The sequence below is a fragment of the Priapulus caudatus genome, unplaced genomic scaffold (genome assembly GCF_000485595.1).
Source record: "Priapulus caudatus unplaced genomic scaffold, Priapulus_caudatus-5.0.1 Scaffold764, whole genome shotgun sequence".
Taxonomy (NCBI): domain Eukaryota; kingdom Metazoa; phylum Priapulida; class Priapulimorpha; order Priapulimorphida; family Priapulidae; genus Priapulus; species Priapulus caudatus.
In genome coordinates, this window is record NW_014577825.1 from 48,961 (window position 1) to 62,867 (window position 13,907).

Sequence of the window (13,907 nt, forward strand, 5' to 3'; positions counted from 1 at the left end):
AAGTTCAATTAGTCAGTCTTGTATAGTTCTTGATTGTCTGAAGGTCCCTCTTTGAGAATATTCAAGTCTGAAGTCAATATGAAGTCTGAAGGAGCCTCTGGAAGGGGGGGGGGCACAAGGAAGGCAGCTGCTCTTTTAGAATTGTGGAGCAAAATAAAATAATACGTCTAATAAATGTAAATAACAATGAAACGTTGAAATATATCACATGATATTCAATAATAACAAAATTATCCCTTCAGTCTAGGTCTCACCTTGAATTTTTTAAAGACAATAAAGTGTGAATAATCATTTAAACCACTAGTAATGAGGAATAGCATTTTCTCCAGGTTTTGCTTTGTGCAGTTCAGTCGGAGGCGTGAAAATTTCCACTCCGTTACCACAAAAGGTAACGGAGTGGAGGTAACGGAGTGGAGTGTTGTACATGTAAATGGGCCATAGCCATCATACAATGAGGCAAAACTTGATGGTTCCTGTTCTTATACCTAAGGTCCTCCATTAGCCCTTTAAAAAGTTACTTCAAAAAGTTGTCCCTACGTTTCCATGGAAACGGCTGCTGATAACGTAGATATGATAACGTAGCCCTGACTGGCGTGAACAGGGCTACGAATCGAGCCTATACGTTTCTGTGGAGCAGAGCCGGTGCAATTTGCACCGGGGGGTTTTACGATTTATTCTTGCGGTTACTTACCTCCAGGGTGGTTGAACTTAACAGAGCTCAATACATTAACACAATAACGATAGAATATATTCTTATATCTACTTTAAATTTCGAAGCGAAGATTGGCGTTGCTCGTAACCGCCATTTTCGATTTTGACCTGCAAAGTCACTTCCTGTCGTGTCTCGCGCGCTCTTGCGGGAAAAAAAGCTCATGCCTCGTTTCGGGGACCATCGGTTTTTTGGAGGGATGCCCATTTCAAGAAATGACGTAAAGCATTAACAAATGCGATTGCAAAGGAACAGCAAGTAGGCCTATATACGGTACGTTTTTATAGTTAAGTGCTTTCTTATTATTGATATTTAAAAAATGCAATCTCAATCTTTTTTTTACTTATTTCATATTTTTATTACTTCATAATTTTTTATTAATAGCCTATTTACTACTACTCATCGCTTAGCGACGGATACACAAGAACATGGAGAAAGCGCTTGAGGTTGTCAATGAGAAATATAACGTAAAAATAACTTTAAAGTGTGAACAAATAGAAATTCTGAGGCATGCTATTAATAAAAAAGATGTATTTGCATTGCTACCGACAGGATTTGGGAAATCCATGACATTCATTCTGCTTCCATTGATTTTAGATGAGGTTAATAACGTTAAAGTATTAATACTAATAGTTGATAGTAGTACTTCACATATCCTACTATTTTTAATTCTATTGCCTAGTGGTATTTTTACAAATCAGTTTTTCACAAAACAATAACAGACGCTTAGGAATTAGTTGAAGTGAACCATTAATCCGCCTCTGGCACCAGCTCTTCTTGTATTAAATCTTGATTTTAATGTACGTCAATTTTGTGACAGCGTTCGCCCATAAATCATACAGAATCTCTTGCATGCACCAGAATATTGCCAACTAAGATTAAGAAAAAAAATTAAGAAGTGATTTCGAAAAACATTTCACAACTTTTACTATATTTTTAAAGACATACAAACATTTACATACCAAATCACACCTAAATACATTGCATTGAACAATTACAGACAATTTTTATTAGTGTTAAAATACTTTCAATGCATTTTCATGGTCTGATTCCCATAGAGGTTGTAAATCTATACAGACAACAAATAGCATGCAAATTTTTTTCGATGCAATATTTATTTACAACTTTACTTTTTACAAAGTAGCTCACAAATAGTGTATCTTCACCACACAGTAACAAACAAGACCTCCTTACTGTTTTCTGAAACCTTTTAATATTCATAAGTAAAGATATATAACTTTTCTATCAAAATAACATTTTATATAAAAAAATTTTTTCCAGCTGGAGCCTAAAAAGAGACACACTTCACTAGTGATATCACCCCTTAGGGCCTTAATGAAAGACCAAGTAGTTTCTTTACGGCAACATGGCATCAAGGCTGATGCTGTAATGGAGGAGACCAAAATAAAGGGTAATAATGATATGTTTAGGAACATCGTTCATTTATACTTTTGGGTTAATTTACGAATTATTAAAAATGGAGGTAGATTTAAACTGTTATATTTATGTTAGTAATTTTTTTCTCATACCAAAATTTTTAGTTACCAGGATACTGTGTTTTACAGTAAGGTCTGCATGTAGATAAGTGTTACCTTTTCGTAACTTTTTTCCTATGATACATTTGTTCTTCTTCAGGTTCTATTGCTTATATAAACCATCAATTATTTCACAAAGTTATGTAAGATTTTTTTACTTCCAGACATCATCGAGGGAGATATTAGCGTAATTTTTGCTTCCCCTGAAGCTGCAGTTTCACCGAAATGGAAGCAGATTTTTTTGAGACACTGCAAGGAGCGAGTTGTTGTTCTCGTTTTTGATGAAGCGCACTGCATATCTTCATGGTAAACAAATGTTACAAAAAATGTAACAGTATTTCTTTCAGTGTGTTTAATTTAATTTCTGACCTGATGCTTCCAACATTACAAAGGAAATACAAACTTCATGTATGGAAATTTTTCAGTTGACCATCAGCATTTAATCTTCCATACATTCTCAGCCAATACATCAAGACACTGTAGGTAAAAGTAGGAGCAATTTGTAAGAAACATCGACAACTTAAAACATTTATAATTTTGTTGAATGCATATTTGAAATATACATACAGCTCATATATATACAATTCAATATTAAACATTCAATATAAACAATTAATATATATACAAAACAATACTTGAAATATTTATACAAACATCAATTAATGCAATCTTCATACAAAGTGAATCTCCGCACTCTTCATTTATGCTTCAATGTCAATTGCACTTTTAGTGAAAATTGCAATTCCCATATATATAAGTAACTGGTAATAATTTTGCATATCAGTTTACAGGGGTCTTGACTTTAGACCATGTTACCGAGAAGTGTGCGTCCTTCAGAGTTTATTTGAAGTTCCATGTTTAGCATTAACGGCAACAGCAACAAAGGAAATACAAAAAGATGTCTACGATTTGCTAGGATTCCAGTCTGACAAGACTGAAGTTATTGCTGCTCTACCAAACAGGTAATTCATTACATGCTATGCCTAGAAGGTGATCCAATAAATGCTTAATCAAACAGGAAAATCATTACATCAGTTTTAATACATACATCTTTCTATGATTTCCAAAAAGGCTCCACTACAATGCACCTACACAACATTAACTACACTGATCTCTTTATTTTTATTAAATTAGTTCTTTCACAAAAAACATCATTGATCTTTAATCGGTATTGCAATGTGCTATTGCTCTTTCATTTTTCAGGCCAAACATATTCCTGAATTTGGTACAGTCTACTAGCAAGTACGAGGTAGAACTAGCTTGGCTTCTAGAACACATGAGGACCAGTTCTCCATCTAAAAAAGTCATCGTTTACGTGAGGTCTGTAAACTTGTGTTGCCAAATCTACATGTGGCTAGTAAGCAGTCTCATGGATAATGCATTTTTAGGAAATATGCCATCTACGAAAAACCGTAAAATTGAAATGTTTCATGCAAAAACTGACACTAAAACAAAGAACCGAATAATGCAAGACTTTATTTCACCAAGCAGTATCATTAAAGTCCTCATATCTACAGTTGCTTTTGGCCTGGGCATTGACATTCGAGATGTTGATGTAGTGGTTCACTGGGGTCTTCCAGTAACATGTCTTACTTATTGGCAGGAAGTAGGCAGGTGTGGCAGAGATGGCAGAAACAGCCATGCCATCTGCTACGCTTACAAACAAAGTTACACTAAATTAGAAGATCAAGAATTTAAGAGGATTGTAACGTTGCACCAGTGCATAAGATTCGCCATAATGAAAACATTTTTTTTAGACGGTATGGATAGCGCAAATCTAGACTCTTTGAAAATAACTACAAACTGTCCTGGTAATTGTTTAAATGCTTGTGTTTGTCGGAAATGCACATGTTGCAGTGTTTGCCAAAATACGTGTACTTGTAAATTAAAAGTAAATAATCCACTACTTGACTTTATAAATACCAATTAAGCCCTGAGCCTTCTAAAATTACATTGTAACACTCCCTGTAACTGTGTTCACAGTATATTCTTTTGGTTACCCATCTCCTTTTTAATGTTGTACACTTAAAGCTTTGCCATTAATTCATTGTTGATAATTTTACAGGAATCTCACATGATGAAGGTTTAGGACAGTTTCAACGAGTTACAAATAACCCTTTCAATGTTTTATTTACTAAATTTCCTGACACTGTTGTGTTTGTTATAAATTGTGTCAGGACAGGAACATTCACACTCTCATTCCATTTGCATTATTATTACTGTCCCTTTGCTTTGCCATGTACTTTCTCAGTCTCTCTATTCTTGGCTTATATTAAAGGTTGCAGAATTTAAGTTCCAATGTAGGGTAGACTGCATATTTGTGAAGGACGGGTGTTTTCGTCCAGGCTTGGTAGTGAACAAGTTCTCATCTGTTAGCAATGATACAAATTCCTTAATATCTTTATGCCTGTTAATTGCTGTCTTCTTGTGAACCATTGCTCGGGACAAACCGGATACCTGTTTTTCAAAAACTGATCTCAGCAGTTTTTCAACACCAACCATCTGACTGTGGCGGGCAATTGTTGCAGCCGTCAACTGTCCAGCAGCATCTTTCACACTTTCTGTAATACATAAAACTTTTTTCAATACACATGCAATGTTGTTCTGTTTATTTAAGCTAAGACTAAGTCTTGAAACAGTAGCCTGTACCCGTGTCAAGAGTTGTTATTAACTGTAAAGCAAGTGTTATGAACTGAAGTATGTTCAGTTAGGAGAGATATATAGCTTGTTCTCCACTGTGACCATATCTAGCATAATTTCATGCTTTTGGCTTAATTTTGACAGCAATTAGCTATTTAGCATAACTTGCAGCATGAAGTTTTTTCTCAGCTAATTTTACCATATTCTAGCATTAGTAAATTCCTTAAGTAATTGCTCAAGTTCTTTATCATACCTCAGATTCAGCAAAGAAATGAAAGATTTTCAAAAGAAAATATTGTGAACGAGGAGTGGGTGGGTCTTCATTGAGAAGACAATATGTGGACACAAAAAATCGGTGCCTTGTTTCTTAATCGTGCAAAACTCTAAGTGTGACAGTTCTTTACATTGTACCGTGCAGCCCTCATACACTGTGTTTATTACACTCAGAAACATATTGTACCACTAAAAAAGATTGCGCATGCTGGAATGTTTATTTCAGTTTTGCCCTTGTGGCCCATCGTATCATAGCAACGTAAAATTGATAGATTTCAATCATCTGATGTTCACATACATTTGATGTTCACATACAGTAACATAGTCATGTGCGAATAATTTTGTCATTGAGTTCTTTAATAATTACTTATTATTATTAAATAACTTTTTGTTCTTGTTCAATACTGCGATTAATTTTGTCACTGACATTTTGTAATGATACATTTTTATTTTTAAATAATGTTTTTTTCCCCGACGTTATTAATTCATATAAGTATATACCATCTCAAATTTCATATGGTAGTGTATGAGCCAGATAGGGTCATCGGTACCAGTCAGGGGGATTAATACTCATAGCATTTTTTTGAACGCTTATTATGTCTAGATAACATATTTGCGTGATAGCAGTCTGTATCGAGTAGCTTTTCCTAATTTTGCACATGTTATATGTACCAACCCTCCGTCAATTTTGACCGAAATTAATGACCGTCTTTTTCGAGGGGGTACTACTTATTAGCTATTTCCTGTGAACAGACATATTTATTTTCATATAAGTTATGTATACCATTAGAAAGCTTATTTAATTCTCTTTCGAATGATGTAAACAAATAATTCCAGTACAAAATAATTAAATGAAAAAAGTACATCACAAGTCATGTACCCTAATGCAAAATTTATTTACATCGATCATCATCATCATTGGTAATGTTGGAAACATTGGCATTTTGATGCAACAAAACAAACATACAATAATTATATTTACTGATGATGACACAGAAAACACTTGCTTCTTATACATGTTATAACAGTGTAATACATGTGCTTTCAATACGTTTCATCATCGTCGTCGTCGTCATCATATGGGTCGTTGTCCACAGTTTCTGTAAGCTGTGGTTGATTGTCACAATCCCTCAGCCGATACATATCAGTACACTTCAAGCCATTCGATATGCAGATACAAGAGGGTGCTTTGCAAGAGCGTGCACACTTGCACGATAACAGATACAAAACAGCTTCAGGGGCTGGAGATCCATCCATCCAGTCAATGATAAGATGTTGTTTGCCTCCAAGTTCCTCCAACTGCCATCCCATTCCACTTGGATCTGGTGTTTGCGGATCCTGTTGAAGGCTTCGTCTCCATATAGCGGCCTGGTAGTTCGTACGTAAGGAATGTTTCTTCAGACAATCTTTGCACGGTGGCAGTTGGTGAGATTCTATTTCTGCTTTCCTGGCACAGAACAAGTTGTATCGAAGCTCATCAACATCAGAAGTTCCTGGCTTTGTTGCATACAGCTTGCATACAAATCTCTCAAGTTGTGAGTGCATATCTGAAGACAGATTCCAGGAGTCACCAAGTTTTACAAAGGCATTCCGGGCATCCTGATCTGACCTGATTATTTGTAATGCGCGATGTTTTCCTCTCCCAGCAAAAGCACTAACAGAGTCACATCCAGTAAAGGAATGGACTCCTAGAAGAGCTTTACACACATCAGAACCAAGAGCTGAAGCTGTTGAGGTGATATCTACCAGTCTGGTACGAGACTGCGTTCCACATTTCTGAAACAAAGGGACGTCGATTCTGTCCGAAAAGGTGAGGCATAAGATGAACACGTCAGTGTCTTCCGAACAAATCACGACAGATGAATAACCTTCTGCTGCTGCATGGGCAGCATGCAGTAAGAGACGTCCATCTGCTTCCTCGTGCTTAGTTGTCAACGGATGTACTTGTTCAGTACTTTGGTTTGTTATCTTCCAACAGTTGTCGAGATAAGTCACAAAGAGGTCTTTCCCCTGTAACTTTTCAGCATACTTTGGTTTCTGCCATTCACTGACTAGAAACTTGATCAAAGTGCTTTTGTTGTTGACTTGTTTCAAGAAGTTCCTCCATTGCCTGACAAGATGTGTTTCAGCTATATTTTGAAGCTGAATGCCTTGTTCTTCACCCCTGTTTGCTCTTTCTGTGTTCTTGATTGTTTGGTTGTTGTAAACATCAAAGACGATGTCGATCCTGTTGCTGTGAAATCCTTCTTTGAGAACCATTCTATGGACTGCTGCTGCTACATCGCCAAAGGTAGGTAGGTCATTTTTTACTTTATGGACGAGACTCATCCCATCGATCACAGTAGCAGAGTTGTCTGGTATTGCTTCTGCTGGAGCTGCTAACTTCTGAATGCTTGTTGCAAAAGCAGCTTTGCTGGTCTTTCTTGGCCCTAGTCGTCGTGAAGATCATTGATTTGTTCCAACAATGCTTCTACTGGATGCATCTCATTTGGATGATTTCCCACCATCCATGGGATGAATCCCTTCCAGGCTAATCGCAGCAATGCTTCGTAAACGTATTTGTGAACACGTACTGCACGGTTGTACATTTTTCCTTCAAGTACCCCAGACACAGAACCTTCTGCAACAATTCCGGACTCAATGCAGAGGTCACGGAGGCAAGCATCTTGAAATCTCTTTCCAAGTATGGCTAAGAGAGCCAATATGGTATGGAAGGTGCCCATTCGAATGACAACATGTGAGTAGTCTTCTCGATGCTTCCATAGTATTTCTGCTGCTTTGGCATACAATGCTTGGTCCATCACCACGACTATCAGTTGAAGCTTGAGTTGGTCCATCATCAATTTAGATTGATTCAGAATCTCAAATACTGTTGCCATTTCTGTTGCTGGTGCATTTATTGTAGGAAGATACCCCACAACATCTTGTGATACACTGATCATGTTTCTAGTACATATGTTAAAACCTGTCCAAGCTGGAGTAATTTGATCAACAGGATCAACTTGTCGCGAAAGCATCCATATCAGGTTCTTTCCTTGTGCTGTCAAAGAGGCAGACACCTGACTGTCTGTGTCATCAGTGGATGTTATTAGTGGTTGTGGTCCAGTTCGTGTCCCAGGAATATATGGAGCCAGCTGTCGGTTTGCAATGGCTACAGTTCGCTGTTTTCCCTTGATGACATCTGGGAGAGGATTGTTTGGGAGTTGAGGTCCGTAGACTCGAGGCTGCACTGCAATGCCATTCACACGATGTGACGTTCCCTTTCCACTCAATGTTTCTTCCAATCTATCAATGTTGTCCCATGCCAAGTTGGTAAATACATATGGTTGAATACTTTCAGGTAGAATAACTCTTTGGTTTGAGGCTGCTGCAAGTTTTTGTAAACACAGGGCAGTATCATTCTCCTCAAGCTGTGAGTATGAAATTTCATGCCCAAGTCTATTCAGAGTCTTGACCAGTTCTGCATTTCCAGTCAATGATTGAACTCCATATGCAAGCAAAATGTGCTTTGGTGGTTTTTGCTGTCCACCAGTAACGGCATACATAGCATCTTGGCTGAATGACTTCATCAACATTTTCACCCTTTGAGTACATTTCTGGTCAGGTTTACCAGTTAGTAGACTGAGATAGAAGCGCTGCAGCTCAGGCGGTATCATTAAGGAATCCTGTGTAACATCTGATGGATGGTACGGCCATATGTCTGGTTTTTGCATGTCTTTTATTGCTTTGCGTATCATAGAAGATGCTTGGTCAACAGCTTTGCTCTCTGTAGATTTTGATTGCCAGAACATCAGATCTTGTTTTGCTGCATGATATTTCTTCGCCATATCATAAATAGTTGCATGACTTGGCAGGATAAGTACCTTTCCTTTGTCATCGGAGAACATCTTTAAACTTGACCCAAATTCAGCCTCCAGCTTTCTGCGAATGTGTTTCTTTGTTGAATCCTTCAAAGCCAGCACGCCTTTTGATCTCATTATTTCTGACATCTTCTTTGTCATGCTGCTCAGTGTGCTGACATCTGGAAAGGGTACCACGTCTTTTCGAATATATTCAAAGAGCTCTACATATGATTCATATTCCAGTGTAGCATAGTCACTATCTTCAGTTGTGGCTTTCGAGTCAGTTTCTTTCGAATTACGGCGTTCAGGATGCCTTGTATAATTTCTGTAGCAAGTATGGTGATAGTGTGCCTCGGCTGCCACAATCTCTCGGCTGGTTACTGCGAGCATAGAATCATCCTCCTTAAGCATTGCTATCTCTCGAAGCTTTTCGTCTGCTCTGAGGGTTGAAGCTCTAACTAATGGCTCCCTTGAACGTGACCCCTTTATGTACTGGTCTTTTTTTGCAGAATATGCATTCCTTGGTGTAAATCCTACTTTCAAATAAAGATCTGTTTTGTCTTTTGGCTCGAGAGGTGTTTGGATTTGAATCAGCATCTTCCTTTTCGGCTTTTCGTTTGAGAGTTTCCAAGTCCCTTTTCATCGTAAACATGCTCCTGCAGTGTCTGTGCTAGTACAGTTCTGGTATGTCTTGTTCGCTCTCAAGTTGTTCAGCCATCTGCAGAACTGGTTTATGATGCCTTACTTTTGCAGCAGCCAACAATGTCATCCACGATTCAAGACTTTGCAGTCTTGTCAGCTCTTTACTTGGGCAAAGCTTTGATGAGTCGCAATGTATGATGCACACAGGAACTCCTTTCTTTATCGATAGGTTCTTGTCCATTTTGTGATCGTTGCAAGTTGTGGTTTCACGAATACATTCATATTGTTAAGGTACAACCAAAAACAATACAATACAACCAAAAACAATACATTATATCGGCAACAATAGCACATGGGCTAGCATCTACGAAAGTCTATGGTACACAGTGGTTAGCATCTACGACTAGTTCTTAGCAATCATCACCCATCGTCTGAAAAGAGAAACCAATCTATAGAAGTCATATTGCGTCAAATTAAATCACTATAACCACTAAATAACTATCCTGTTAATATATTTAGTGTCACTCTGGACAATCTAATGAGCAAATTTAAACCACCGAAAGCGTTCAAAGCAGAACATGGCTCTACAGAGCCCTTCCAAACTGAACTAAAAGTATCATAAAATTACAATATGTGACAAATATGGAATTCTGGACTATAACCAATTCGTTTTGACATGTAATTTTTTTAGCAAACCAGTATCAAAGTGTTTCAACATGCATATGACATTAAACGAAATTGAATGAACATTTTAATGACATATAATGTTTCCAGACTAGGATTATCGATTGATTTTAGAAAATGTTTTCGTTGCTATATTATGGATATATATACACAATAAATGTATAATTTGCATTAGGGTACATGACTTGTGATGTACTTTTTTCATTTAATTATTTTGTACTGGAATTATTTGTTTACATCATTCGAACGAGAATTAAATAAGCTTTCCAATGGTATACATAACTTATATGAAAATAAATATGTCTGTTCACAGGAAATAGCTAATAAGTAGTACTGGTATCCCCCTGACTGGTACCGATGACCCTATCTGGCTCATACACTACCATATGTTTTATGGTACCGATGACCCCTGACTGGTACCGATGACCCCCATTTCGGGGGTGTGGCTCATACACTATGGGGCTGTCGTGCCTGTAGTGGCAACGAGTTACCGCACGAGTCATCGTGCGTGAACTGTAGTATATATACATATATAGTATATATATGGCCAAGCTAATGCCATTGAATTCTGTTGTATATTATTTAATTTTTTTACAATTGCTAATGCATGCTGTTGTTACATGTTTGTGTGTGTATGTGCGCTTCCGGCAGCTGCTGTATTCTGTAGGCATATAATAAATGTCCAGAACTTTGCTGGACAACTACTACTACAAACAGTTGTTGTGTATTTTGTTACTAGTTCAGTACTCACTCCCCTGCCAATCCAGCAGTGCGAACAGCATGGGTTTACTGATGTGATGTCCAACACCCAGGTGTAATGAAATTTTATCCTGCAGAGTATACTATAAGATGTTGTAAAGTAGAAACATATAATTGCAATTTTTTTAAAGCACTTTTAGCTCACCTTTATACTCCTTGTTAAAGAATTCCATCTGTAAGTCCATTGCAATGTTCTTTCCTTTCCCTCCATGTGGATTGACAGTTCTGTTCCACATCAACGTATGTTGCAGCCTTTCAGAAACTGCACCATTTACTGCTGACAGCAATCTTTGGCCAAGCAGAAAGTACTTTGGATGATGTTTATCGAAGAAATTTAACATGTCAAACTTCCAGTGTAGCAACATCCTGTTACCATCATTTTCACGAATGGCATCTCGTCGGATTTTCTGATTAATTCCTCTCCACATCACTCTGATTGTATAATTTTTCTTTGCATCAATGAAGGTTTTTGCCACTGGTACTTTCTTGCGTTTCTTGGTCTTTTTTTCTCCTGCATCTCTCTCACAACTCTCACTGCAATACCACTTTCCATCAGGAACATCGTCTTCTTCCAAGTCCACACACTCAAGATGAAACCACACCCCTCTAGGACAATTACGGTTGTCACAAAAGATCATGGCAGATCCAGGAATTTCTTGTTTGCAGACACAAAAGAAATTGTCATTTAACTCTCCGGCATCTGAATGTAATATTTTATTTACAGTGTCCTGAGATGACATCTGTGTGGCTACTCTTTGCATGAACAAAAACTGGTTGTCTTTATCAGTTGGAAAGTCTTTCGGTATGTCATCCATCTGCTTGGTGCCCATACAATGTAAGGCTGCGAGAACAATGTATGCATCGCAACAAAAGTATAAGAATTGTTCACAGTGGTTAAACCTCTCTTTAATGTCACTTGAAACATTCCGATGGTTGAAATAGTTTTTGAGATGGAACAAAGTACCCTTTTCTCTACCACTTGATCCATTGTACAACTCGTCAAAAATATCCTGCAATTAAAGCAAAGCTATTTATATCTCATTAAAAACAATAACTTGTACTTTTATACAATTACAAAAAGTAAATTCTGCTAATTTTAAGTTGTAGTATTAAGAATAATAGCAAAGTGCCGAACAACAAGCAACATGTGTTCTTTTTAGACGAGATATTTGTAACTAATATAATTGTACACTCACATGCATTTAGGGAACAGTTACAAGACTATTTTGACATGTACCTATCTATACACATAACGTGCGCACAAGTTCCTGCTGCAACAGTTCAGACGGTCGTACAATCATGCATCTCAAACAAGCTCAACTTTTACTGCCACTGAGCACTTTGATTTCAGGTATGGTACTTTGGTAACACTCATGTCAAACTTCACTACCTTTTAGCAGTTGGAGAGTAAAATAGGTACCTGTAGCAGAAGACATCGTTTGTGCCATTCCTGAATATTCATGGTCAGTCCCTGCAGTTGCTGCCATGGAGAATTCGCATTAATCCGTGCATTTTGTGAATCATTCCCTCGTTCACAACTTAGTCCATCAGCATGTAGTGGAATGACCAACGGATGTCCATTTGCTTCCAGAGGTACATATTTGTGGTACTCTTCCATGATTTTGATCATGTCCGCCACCCTACTCTCATCCTTATCAAGGACGCCTATGGGGACCTGCAATTACACAACCAAATACGAAGTTCAAGGAAGGGTTTACATTTTTTTTTTTTAATTCACACATTTGTGCTCTAGCAATTCGTGCTGGAGAAAAGTTAGTGTTGCTTTGAAAAGTACTTAAGTAATCAAGTTAAAACATGAAGTGTGTTTGGCTCCAAGTTTGAAATGCGACAAGCCAGTATTTTTATAGATGAAACATGCTACATACATACGTTCAGCATTTATCAAGCAAAAAAAGAAAAAAAAAAGGTACTTACAACGTTACTTTTAGTTGAAGACTCTTGTGAATACTGATGTGCAATATGCCAGGTCACTTCACTTGCAGTCTTGAAAGATGGAAATGTTTTCGCATAGAACACGCTGTATCATAGTTGTTATTTCAGATTGCAGTTCCATTTCATCATTTTTCGTAGGTAATAATTTTTCGAGAGGGATGTTTCTAATTTCATCCCGAGAAGCCTGAACCATGTTAAACATCTTGTTCCTCTTTGATTTACATTATCAAAGCATAGGGAAAAGCCACATCGACCTGTAGTGTAAGAGAGGACACGTAAAACGATATTGAAGGATGGTGGTATTTTATACGGAAAACTTGATTGCAAAGCTTGAAATGTACAGAAATTAAATCTTTAATTTTTTTTTAAATGACTGATTTTTGATCGAAGTTAACAGAAAGTAAGTCAAATGTAAGTTAAATTGGCAGTATTCAGGTTTATAAGTCAATCACAAACTTGACCACACACTTTACATGGTATGTAAATCATCAGATATGGATCACCCATTGTAGTCGTGTAGATGTTATAGTAACTGTACAACAACAGTAAAGAAAGACAGGCTACATACATATGTAGATAAAAATCGTTTTCATAAAAACATTTTGCAAATATTACCTTTGTGTTCTGTGTCCATGGACGTTGTCTCACTTAGATTCGATTCTTGAAAGGTTGTTCCTTGTAATTTGTTGTTAGCAGGGAACAGTGTAATGTCAGGTGACAGCACCTCGGCATCTGGTGGCATGTCTTGATAAAGTGTTGTGGATGAATCAGTATGCATGGAACCTTCATCATTGAATTCAGCATCTGCAGCAAACGAAACTGTCCGGGAGGAAAATGTAGTGGATGGCAAAAGAAGGTATTCAGAAATTT

At 37.3% G+C, this 13,907-nt stretch overlaps 2 protein-coding genes across 2 annotated transcripts; one reads left to right on the top strand and one right to left on the bottom strand.

Moving 5' to 3' along the window:
* The first annotated feature begins 1,137 nt into the window (after window positions 1-1,137).
* LOC106813387 (ATP-dependent DNA helicase Q-like 3) lies at window positions 1,138-4,333 on the top strand. Its single transcript, XM_014817522.1, has 5 exons — window positions 1,138-1,326; window positions 3,082-3,206; window positions 3,448-3,530; window positions 3,633-3,823; window positions 4,310-4,333. The coding sequence occupies exons 1-5, from the start codon at window positions 1,138-1,140 to the stop codon at window positions 4,331-4,333; spliced, it is 612 nt and encodes a 203-aa protein (XP_014673008.1).
* A 167-nt stretch (window positions 4,334-4,500) lies between these two features.
* Window positions 4,501-13,239, bottom strand: LOC106813388. The gene is given in 5 exon segments (XM_014817524.1): window positions 4,501-4,805; window positions 11,230-12,094; window positions 12,505-12,759; window positions 13,020-13,089; window positions 13,091-13,239. Coding segments are annotated over 5 exon segments (1,644 nt in total).
* Between the last annotated feature and the right edge of the window lie 668 nt (window positions 13,240-13,907).